The sequence below is a fragment of the Anabrus simplex genome, chromosome 1 (genome assembly GCF_040414725.1).
Source record: "Anabrus simplex isolate iqAnaSimp1 chromosome 1, ASM4041472v1, whole genome shotgun sequence".
In the NCBI taxonomy this organism is placed as follows: domain Eukaryota; kingdom Metazoa; phylum Arthropoda; class Insecta; order Orthoptera; family Tettigoniidae; genus Anabrus; species Anabrus simplex.
The window spans coordinates 1,193,786,787-1,193,799,088 of record NC_090265.1 but is presented as its reverse complement, the minus strand read 5'-3'; the positions used below and the strand labels follow the sequence as shown (position 1 = coordinate 1,193,799,088).

The following is a 12,302-nucleotide window of genomic DNA, read 5'->3' as shown; positions in this document are numbered from 1 at the left end:
ATCGCTGGACCAAATGCATTAGTCTACAGGGAGACTATGTTGAAAAATAAAAGCAGTTCCACCGAGGTAAGATACTTAATTCTAGTACATTCCAAGAACTTTTCAAACCACCTACGTATATAGGAGGATGAGAACACGTCGCCATGTTTTATAAGGTACCTTTCTTGATAGGAGGTTCATTCTTATGACTTATTTGGAAATACCAGTCCAACATGCCGTGATCGAAATGTACTTTCATGTCATAAGACGAGCTTTGATAGGTCTGCCCAGTTTGAAGAATGTAGCCGTGCATTATATGTGTAAAATATTTAAGAAACTGTGAAAAATATAGAATATCAACAGTGGAATGACACGAGTTATCACCCGCTCCTAATGGAGAGCAACTGGGAGTTCCCAACGAGCAAAGGCGAGTCTATGTAATCTATCTATAGGTCTATATATATGTGATTGTGTGAGTATGTGAGTAGTACATCTCCTCCAAAACCACCGGAGCGATTTCAACCAAACTTCGTACACTTATGGCTTAGTATCAGGAGACAAACTGCTTAGGGGTAAGACACCAGAAGCACCCTTAAGGCAGGGTCATGATGTATAAAAATAATCTAAAATAGTGTCGAATCCATACTTTTCGGCGTCGCTGGGATGAGTAGTGACAAATCTTAAAGATAAACATTCAAAAACCACCCGGGCAATGCCGGATACTACAGCTAGTACATTAATATAAGAAAAATAAGTTAAAATAAAATACATGAAAAAATACCTATCTGGTATATCAATACCTCTTAATACTAAGAGTACAAAAGTTCAATAAATAAATAAATAATAATAATGGTAGGTAGGGGTTATTCTGCCCGAAGGCAGGTCCGAACCTCCGCAGAGGTGTTCCTGAGCCGGAGTTTACGTGCGGTAGGGTGGCCAGTTCCTTTCCGCTCCTCCATTCCCTTACCCCCCACCAACAGCGCGTGGCAACCCATCCAACTCCTGACCACGCCCAATGTTGCTTAACTTCGGAGATCTCACGGGATCCGGTGTTTCAACATGGCTATGGCCGTTGGCATAATAATAATAATAATAATAATAATAATAATAATAATAATCATCAACACAACCCAAAATTTTCTATGCAGACTTGTGATTTTTCATAGTGCTCAGAAAGTAACAACTCCGCTAAATATAGAGAATTAGATGTAAAAATATATGTGTTTACAATAAGTAGTCTACATAATAACATAAAAGAAATGTTAAAAAAGAAATACATTTTAAATTACCTCTCCGGTACATCAATACTTCCTTACTAAGTTACAGTACAAAAATTACATACCAATTAATAATAATAATAATAATAATAATAATAATAATAATAATAATAATAATAATAATAATAACAACAACTACTACTACAGACATAATTCAAATTTTATAATCTAACTTATGGTTTCCCACATTCTCTGAAAGTCACAATTCTATTATATATACAGAATTAGATGTAAAAATACCTGTGTTCACAATAAGTAGCCTACATATTAAATATAAATCAAATAAGTTCCTTTACGTCGCACCGGCACAGATAGGTCTTATGATGACGATGAGATGGGAGAGAGCTAGGAGAGGAAAGGAAGCAGCCGTGGACTTAATTAAGATACAGAACCAGTATTTGCCTTGTGTGAAAATGGGAAACCACGGAAAACCATCTTAACAGCTCCCGACAATAGGATTCGAACCCACCATCCCCCAAATGCAAACTCATAGCTACGTGACCATAACCGCATGACCAACTTGCTCTGTCATCTTTGCAAAACATGTCGTTTTCTATCAACAGAGGATTTTTAAATCGTCTATTATGTATAGGCTACCCCTCTGGTTTTCTATTTCATCATCTTTTTTATATAAGCTATCGCATCAGTCGGCTCACTTACTCATTGTCCAAGTACTCCGGTGATCTTGTAATTCTATCATTGAAGTCTTGTGCAATGATGCGACATGCGAACTGAGAAAATACTAAGCAGTTCTTCCCAATATAAAACAGACAATTTTGAGTGGTCATGAGCATGACACATAGTCAGAGGGTAGGCTAGAGAGTTGAGTTGAATGAATTGTCACATATCAACTAAGTTATAATACTGATTCATTAAACTAGTAAGTAGAATAACCTAATAGCCTACCTATTTACTAGCTAGGTACTTTGGAATTATGTTTTGACTACCTTTATAACACTGCAAATAAATCCACCTATTATTTAAACTTTCCTATAAGAAGAGGACAGTGAATGCAAGTGGGTATTATTTTCAAATGAGCTGAGAGTGGGAGTCTGTTATAGTGTACGATTCTTTCAGTGTACTATGACTCTGTATGTCTTGCTGCAATGGAAGTTCAGCTCCCCGCCAACATCCAGTGTAACGATAAATGAACCATGTGTGTGTTGTGTCTCACTGATCTATGATTGCACCACTCAGCACTATCTGCTGTGAGTCAGCTGAATCGTGTGCTGTGATCTCGCCATTCCTGTGAATCGATTCACTCGGACACTTGAATGAATCAATACACTGCTTCAAATCATTCACTCAGTAGCCAACACGGGTAGGTAGTTTCTCATTTTGTATATATTCATATTTTTGTCTTATATGTGTTATTTTGTAGTTCTTAGTACTTTAAGTTTCAATCAGTTCCATAGTATTACAGTAATAAATAATAATATGTACAGTGTGTAGTTAAGTGTAAGAGAGGGCCAGGAGCTTAGCCACAGATAATAAAGGCTTTTATCTATCTATCAATAAATGTTCTATGCAAAGATTGGCCTTCTAAGTGAACACCACCATCATAGATGAACAAAAGGAACAACAGGCCCAAAACACACACTTAGATACAAGTATCGGCCGATGACTATTTGAAATGACTGCCAGCCCCGTGGCATAGGAGTACTGTGCTTGCCTCTCACCCAAAGGCCCCCAATTCAATTCATGGGCAGTCCAGGAAATGTTGGGTTTGAATGGGGTTCACTCAACCTCATGAGATCAACCAAGAAGCTGAGAGAGCTTTGAGATATGAGAGCCAGCAGATCTGGTCAAGAAAGTCATGCAATATGGCTAAGGTTATCCTCACTCTGACAACATGGCACTCCTGAATCTGCAAGCTATGTGACTGGGCAGCAGTCGTCTCAGCAGGCTAAGTTCAAATGGATTGTGCACCACAGGTATTTTTGTTGTTCTTCTTCATCTTTCTTTTTTTTAAATGATAGCTGCAAAGAAAACTAATATGACTTTGCTAGAGAAGTTTGTTGTCTTCTCAACAGATTACACACAGTAGCTGTGACCTTGCAGAAGTAGTTCATTGGCTTAGCAACAAATTAACAAAGTGCCATTGTGATTGGCTTCTGAAAAGAAGCAGCATATTGTGTAAAGGTTTTATTCAGCAATTGAAGCAAACATATTTAGTTCAGAAAGCTTTTCAAACACTGCATGAACTGTGATACGTACAGGTATGCGATGAAGATAAGCAAAATATGGCCATGTTTCACATATGGAATCTGAGGATATAAACTGAATACTCTTCATAGTGAAATATTGTATTTTTTCCAAGTAGCATGGACCTAAAAGGGTGTCATAAATTGAGAGGAATGTCTACTCTTGTTGCATAATCCTTCTATTTTTTGGTAGAGATCACCTTTCTACTGAATATTATAAAAGGTGAAATTTTGTGAGTTTATTTGTATATGGAGGGTAATCTCAGGAAACACTGAACAGATTTCAATAATTTGAATAATTATTATAAGCTATGAATGTTCATGATAGCTTATCACAGGAATAGGCAGGTTTAAAAAAAAGTGGAGACATGGTGGAGATGGTCTCTATAATATGAAGCAATTATATACATAATAAAAAAAAAAAAAAAGCAGTATCATTCACATATCTGCACGGCTACATCAGTCATACAAGGAGCAACACTTGCAGGTGGGTTGCTTGAGACATAAAAAAGTGGCACAACTGTTTCGAGGAAAGGTAGAGCACACACACTTTGCCAACTCTGAAAATTGTTTGCATTCATTTGCTACTTCATTATTTCAATATGAAGGCCCTTGAGGAAAGGGTAGCTGAAAATGCAGCATCACAGAAAATAGAACACATTCTAAGAAGTTTGCATTTAGGCACAACTACAGGCAAGAGAAATTATGTTGTCATTCCTAGATACTGCAAAAGGATGTGGCAAGATCTGTAACCGTTTTGAGTATTGTTAAAGTGATATGAAAACATATCATCTTTTACCTGTAACTTCCAGATTAAGCTGTAGAATGTTGAGTTCACAATAAATAATAATAATAATAATAATAATAATAATAATAATAATAATAATAATAATAATAATAAATTTAGGCCCAAAACTCGTAGATGAACATTACCACCTTAGAGAGAAACAGGAAATCAATAATAATAATAATGTTATTTATTTTACGTCCCACTAACTACTTTTTAAGGTCTTCGGAGACGCCGAGGTGCCGGAATTTAGTCCCGCAGGAGTTCTTTTACGTGCCAGTAAATATACCGACACGAGGCTGTCGTATTTGAGCACCTTCAAATACCACCGGACTGAGCCAGGATCGAACCTGCCAAGTTGGGGTTAGAAGGCCAGCGCCTTAACCGTCTGAGCCACTCAGCCCGGCAAAACAGGAAATCAAACACTTTTCTAACATTCACAGCAACATCAGAAAACGCAGATTAAGATTCTTTGGACATATAAAAAGGATGAACCCAGATAGACTTACCAAGCAAATAGTTGAATTTTATGAAAACCGAAGTAAAGACAAAACGGACACAATAAAATGGATATAATTATTATTATTATTATTATTATTATTATTATTATTATTATTATTATTATTATTATTATTATTATTATTATTATTATTATTTGCTTTACATCTCACTAACTACTTTTAAGGTTTCAGGAGATGCTGAGGTGCCAGAATTTAATCCCACAGGAGTTATTTTATATACCAGTAAATCTACTGACACAAGGCTGGCATATTTGAGCACCTTCAAATACCACCGGACTGAGCCAGGATCGAACCTGCCAAGTTGGGATCAGAAGGCAAGCGCCTCAACCATCTGAACCACTTGATTATTACAACTACATTACTTACAAATCCCAGGATAGTGTTCTAGCTCCTCATCCATGTCCAGGTGAGATTCCCGGTACTAGATGATGGAAACAAAGGAGCACGTTTTGTATTGTTGGACTGCTGTCTCCTCCTAAATCATCCCTAGCTTCTTTGAAAGGTTCTAAGAGGTAAATTAAGACACTCATGAGTTATTTATTGATTGCTTCCAGTTTATTCTCACTTTTCCTGCTTTTGCAGTCGATAGGACCTCAATCATTTTACCATACTGGTTATTTACAGATTTTAGCATGATAGGCTTTGTATTCCATCTTGTTTCTACTTCCTGGTACAGAGTATGCACGACACAACTAATTAAACCTGTATGTTTGAAATAGTCCACAACTTTCTGTGTTTCCTTAATTATATATTCTACATCCTGCACTTGAGAATTAAGAAAATCATCTTGGAATACGTGCCACAAAATTGTATTTGAACAATGCCCTACAGAAGGTATTCACGTAAAGCCTTTGTGAACTGTTAATGCCTTCCTATTATTCGCACCTTTATCTGTTACAAACATAACCCTTTGTAAATCTACACATTTACTATGATAAAAGTCATTTCCTACATTCATTCTTGTTCTACAATTTGACAGTCTGCACCTGATACAACATTGAAAGAGTGTAGGTTTAAGAGACACATTTCAACACAAGCCTCTTATTTTATGTCTTATAGAGATAGGAATAACTCTACTGCATGATGCACTCATCTGACTCAAGAAAGAGCGAGCACAATAAAGTTATGGTTTGCTAATGTACTGGTATCTAAGCTTCGTAAAAGGCACTGTCCTCTTTTGCTTTGCAGAAATTCTTTCTGTCTCTTGTCATGAATAACAACATAAAATCGTGCCCATACTTCACTCTTCCCAACACTACTTTCTTTTAATGCATTCAATTTATTTTTTTATTTTAATCTCTACTTCACTTAGAATATCTATGTTCATCAAGCATCTAATTGCATTCAACTGATGACAGTTGTTCTGGATTGGTTTTATTACATAAAACAAGTAATATTCATTTTACAGGTTTTTCAAACATATTCAGTTATACATAAGGTAAATTATACATAATTATATAAAAGTTCAATATAAATGTACATCATGTCTAATATTAAAGTCTACCTTGGTACAAAAAAAAAAAAAAAAAAAAAAAAAAAAAAAGAGAGAAAAAACACAGATTCGTCACTAATGTGGCACAAGATCTTTGAGCTTGTCATGTCCTGATCTTGTGAGCTGATTGGCTAGCTCATTTCCTAGCATGAACACTAGAAAGCTTGCACCGACCAGCTGGCAACACCATCACATCGTGGTTAGGCTGACGCCTGGAGATATAGGCAATTTCCTTGGCTTGAGCTGGGCTTGTTCTCCTCTCTAAATGGGAATTCTTCTGAATTTCTTCTACCTAGGGTCTCGAAGTTTTTGCCAAACCAAGCTTTATGTGGTAGGTTGGAAGCAGTACCTTTCATGAACTGGGAAATGGTGGACATTCTCTTCTCCTGGCTCTAAGTCCCTCTAGGATTCCACTTGCATCTGACACAGTATTCTTCAGTACATCGACTGTCCCAAAGTTAGAGGAAGCAGGGAATTTTGTAAATCTCCTTTACAAGCCCATCAACATACCAATTATTATCTTCAAATCACTACAGATACTCCATTGGTGTTGATGGTATTCAACAGCCTCTATACGGAAAACCATCTTCAGGGCTGCCGACAGTGGAGTTCCAACCCACTATCTCTAGAATATTGGATACTGGCCACACTTAGGCGACTGCAGCTATCGAGCTTGGTAATAAAAAATAATTGAAATTTAAAAAAACCTTATTTCTGAAGCTGTCTATGGCTATTTCAGTTTCTCAAAGAGAAATGAATATTACTACAAAAGACCATAGGACCATCTAAAGAAAATAATTTTTCTAATGTTGTGTTCCTTGTTCCAAATTGTCAGATTGTTTTTCAATTCAGTTGGAGGCTTCAGTTGGAAAATAATTATATCGGCAAGTATGAAAGTAGACAGGATTTTAGGAGAAAAATTGGGGGTAAATTTTCATTCATTGGGAAGGGTGTGAAGGAGTGGAACAGTTTACCTGGGGAAGTGTTTGATCATTTCCAAAATCTGTACAGATATTCAAGAAAAGAAATGTTCAGAAGGCATTCGACTTGTGTAGGTTATTGTAAATAAATATTTTTTGTGAATAAATTAATTCCATCCCCTTGTCTATGGAGATTGGACAGCAGAAGTAGGGGACTGCCTGTAGGGGTGAAGTACAGTGGGGACTTTGAGAGCCCTGGGACCGCTATGGTAACTGTGAAGGCCCTTCAGGAACTCTGAAAAGCAGTGGCAAAAGGAGCTCTGGTTAAGACACAGCAAGTCATTATGCACGTTAGGTACCAAAATGGGTTTTAAAAAAAAGCAATGTAAATTTAAATCTTATAGCAGTTGTATAGTATTTATTGAAGTGATTCCACATACTGTATATGAGTTGATTATGTGTGTAAGTACAGAAGATATGAGTAGAATTTTGTAAATAATATAAATTTATTAAGGATGAGCCATGTGTTTAATAGAAAAATTGTTAATGTAAATTATATAATATTGTATTTTAAGAAAATATATTTTCTTATTAATTTAAAATTTAGTTGTTGAGAACAATGTATTTTTGCATATCATTTGCCACCGAGGTAGACACCTCATTTGCAAATAAAGTATTTTGATTTGATTTGACTGATTCATATTGTGTAAAACACCGTGGTTCAGAACTGTACACTTCAAGAATTAATTCAGGGTCAGAAGCACACTCTAAATCTCCATGAGCATTTTCTTTATCACACTCAATTTCTTGAATCATTTCATTCGCAGGAGGATTTAGAATTGGTAGCTCTCCATTATGAAGTACAGGTCATCGTACAGCTTCAAGGTTTGGATAGACTATTTTATGTTTGGTTTTTACTGAGAAATTCTTAATATTAATAGAGCGAAAGTAATACTGATCATAGTGATATCCTACCAAATCACTGTAATGACAAATGTCATAAATCTTTACATTCTTTGCATCCAGTCCCCAAATCCTGTTGAACAAGGCTCAAGTTACAAATAATATGCACTGCCCAGCTTTTATCCTGCTCAAGTGAGAGACAGGCAAAATAAAACTCATACAATTTCTTGCGTTGTGGAGTTATTGGACATTTCTGTGATTTAGGTGTAAATGAACCACATATTTGGCAGAAGTTATTTTTATGACTAATGCATTTTCGAGGCATGATGGAAGATTTAATTCACAAGAAAATAAGGCGTCTTTTACTTACATGCCTTTTATTTACTTCAATAAATTGGTTTAAGATCAGCAATCAGAAGCTCAGGATAACGTGTATAGCATACATTTTATTACACAGTAGAAGTTCAATACTAATACAACATAGTGCCATAAATACTTCTGTATCACTCACTAACATGACATTTATCAGAGAAAGCAAAAGTTTCTCTTCAACATATAGACTGGTACTGAGGTGAATGCCTTGAATTGGGTGGAGTGTTTTAGAGTAATCTTTAAAATAAGGAGAAACCCACATGTACAGTACACACAAGAAGCCATTACCAGCACAACCTGCTGTAGGTAGCTTAAACATGAAGATCAAACTACCCTATACATCGATCAAAAACTATACACGGCAGATAAAAAATAAACAGAGACTTGTAATCAGCACTTCAAACGCCTACTTAATACAATCATTAGTTTTTGTTATGATTTTTCATTGTTGTTAACTTGTGATATCTTTGTTAAAGGATAGAGACCCCGTACTTTCAGTTTTTCCAAAATATTGTTGTTTTATTTTGTGTGGCTAAGTCTCCAGAATGTTCGTGCAGACCACAAAGCAAAATTGCTTAAAATGAACCAACACTGCCATCTTTTTTTTTTTTTTTCATTTGTCTACAGATACTTCGTATGTGAATATCTTAAAATAATCAAATCAATTTTTTGTACTAATCAGAATAATTACCAGCATCATAAAATTTAGTTCATAATTTGTAATTGGCAGAATTTGTTGTACCTATTCAACTATTAGGACAGTTTTCTTGCTTGCCTGTTACATACAAAGTCTCCATTCTTAAGCAACAATATGGTATGAAACAAAATACAACGGGTGGATGCACTTACCTCTTATGACTCAATTACTCTACTCTATGCTATATATTTTTACTATAATAACAACATTTTTAAGATACTATACTTACTTAGCAAATAGTTCTAAATCTTCAGCTATTTGTTTAACTTTCTTCCATATCACTTCTCCTGCAAGTTCAAGAGCCAGTTTATCAATCTCCATGCCCAAGTGATTTCCTGCAGCAGATCCTAACTTTTTCACATCTTTATAAATTGTTACCTTCAATTTCTGAAAGAAAAAAAATTGAAGGCTGTGACCAAAATGAAGGATATACACTAGAGGACAATGTCAGTATTACATACAATTCCACATTATGTCATATAGCATCTAACTTCAGTATACTAAAGTGATTCTCCAACAAGCTGCCTTGGTGGATCAGTGGTAAGTGGTAGAGGATCTGACTCATGATCCTAACTACAATTGATGAATACCACGTTGGTTCCATGTTGACTTTGAATCATAAAATGATTATTCCCTCTATGATGATAAACATTCTCATAATCTTTATATATGTTTCCATAACAACAATTCAACAGTTTATTAAATACACACATTAAATTCATTAACTAAAGAGTCACATACACCAAAACATGCACTAATATATGTACGTATTTATATCTTCTTTAATTATGGAATTATGGAAAATATATAACATTCCATTTACGAGAATAATTATTTAACATAATCCTAAGTTTGCAGCCTCCCGTAAGTCCAACCCCTCGTCCACGTCGTGGGAGGTGGGCAACAGCATGAAGTAAGGGATTGCCTGCAGGGGTGATGTACAGCGGGGACTGTGTGTGCCCCATGACGGCTACGGTAGCTGTGAAGGCCCTATAGGAACCCTGAAAAGTGACGGCTAATGGGGCTCTGGTGAAGTCCTCAATGGCAGATGCGGCGGAATAAGAGACTTTTGGAACGGCAAATCTGGCAGACAAGGCAACCCTCTTCCCGTGGGGTTTAAAGAAAGAAGGGGAACCACTGCTTTGTGGTGAAGAAGAATTTTCAAAGGCTAAGGAAAACAACCCCTACAGAAAACAGCAGGCTTGGAGGCTTAGGTGGCAGTCCCACCACCAAGCTCAGGTCGCTGTGGGCTAGTAACTCACACAGCCTTAAATATAAACTATTAAAGAAACCAAAGTGAAACACAACTGGATGGATAATAAGTTGACGACTTTTGGCATGAAACGGAAAACGAGAATAGGTTTTTGGAATGTCAGAACCCTGACAGAGAGCAGTAAACTGAAGCAAGTGACTAAAGTGATGGAGGAATACAGGCTGGATATTCTTGGATTAAGTGAAGTACAGTGGCCAGACTTCGGAGAAATACAGACTCTTAATAGGTGCACATTCCTCTACTCTGGGCAAATGGGGGAGGATGCAGAATATAGGGAAGGTGTAGGATTGCTACTGAATGAAACTGCAAAGAGCAGCCTCCTTGATTGGAAACCCATATCAGAAAGTCTGATGACAGCTCGATTCAAGACCCGAGTTCGCAATGTGACTGTGATCCAGTGTTATGCTCCCACAGAAATGTCAGATATTGAAAAAAAGGAAGAATTCTACTGCTAGCTAAATGAGACTATTAAGAGAGTGGGAAAGAGTGATATTATTATTGTAATGGGGGATTTAAATGCAAAGGTTGGTTCTAACAATGAGGGGCTGGAACAAATTATGGGAGTGCATGGAGTTGGTGACTGTAACGAAAATGGGGAGCTTTTCATTGATTTCTGTGCTAGCCATGATTTGGTAGTGGGTGGCACTTTATTCCCTTATAAACGATGCCATAAGATTACATGGGTGTCGCCAGATCAGGTTACAGAAAACCGAATAGACCACATCGCCATAAGTAGAAAGTTTAGAAGATCAATGACTGATGTTAGAAATAAAAGAGGGGCAGATATTGGAAGTAATCATCACCTGGTAGTTGCAGAGTTTAGAATGAAAACTGTGGCAAGTGGAAGGAAATTTGAAAGGGGAAACAAGAAATTTCATTCAGGTAAATTGCAAGATGAAAGTAAAAGGAAAGCATTCCAGATAGAATTAAGAAACTGCTTTGAAGCTCTTGCTGTTGAACCAGAACTTATGATGGATGTTGAATTATCATGGAAGAAAGTCAAGGAGACATATTTAGAAGTTAGTGAGAAGGTGCTTGGATTTCACAATTATCTCAAGAAGGAATAGATGTCTGATGATACTTGGAAAAAAGTAGAGGCTAGAAAGCTAGTTAAGGCAAAGATTAATATGTGTAAAACAAGACAACAGAAAGCCGCAGCACAAAAGGAATATGTGGAAGCTGTTAAGAATGTGAAGAGAAGTGTAAGAAAAGATAATATACAGCTGGTAGATGAACAAGCACAAATGGCAGAAAAGGCATCAGCAAGGGGAGATGCTAAGGAATTGTATAGTATCACAAAGAAACCGTCAAGGAGAAGATTTATCAGGAATAAACCCATTAAAAACAAGAGAGGTGAACTACTGACCACCCGGGAATAACAGCTACAGAGATGGAAGGAACATTTCTCAAGAGTTGCTCAATAGAGATACAGAACAGAATGGTAACCAACAAATGGAACCAGTAGATAGTGACCCAAGGATAAATTTACATCCTGCAACCTATTCAGAAATAGAGAAGGCCTTGAAACAGATAAGAACTGGAAAAGCACCAGGTATGGATAATATCGTGCCAGAAATACTTAAAGCAGATATTGAGACCTCGGCAAAATTATTGCACCCCCTGTTGGAAAGGATCTGGAATGAAGAAAAGCTACCAGCTGAATGGAAGAAAGGCCTGATTGTTAAGATACCAAAGAAAGGGGATATTACTAAATGTGATAATTGGAGGGGAATTACATTGTTGTCAGTTCCAAGTAAGGTGCTTTCAAGGATCATTTTAGAGCGGGTGAAGGATGTTGTGGAATTGTGCCTTAGAAGGGAACAGGCTGGTTTTCGTAAACACCGTAGCTGTGCCGATCTCATAAACACTCTGAGAAT

The 12,302-nt window shown here is 36.6% G+C and overlaps 1 protein-coding gene across 3 annotated transcripts in view; it reads right to left on the bottom strand.

The window, feature by feature from the left end:
* Positions 1 to 12,302, bottom strand: part of LOC136877413 (centromere protein S) — a 146,814-nt gene that overhangs the window by 96,735 nt on the left and 37,777 nt on the right. For all 3 annotated transcript variants that reach the window (XM_067151442.2, XM_067151448.2, XM_067151433.2), the window contains exon 2: positions 9,382 to 9,539. In XM_067151442.2, coding sequence (XP_067007543.1) covers positions 9,382 to 9,539 — 158 coding nt within the window. The remainder of the gene's footprint in view (positions 1 to 9,381; positions 9,540 to 12,302) is intronic.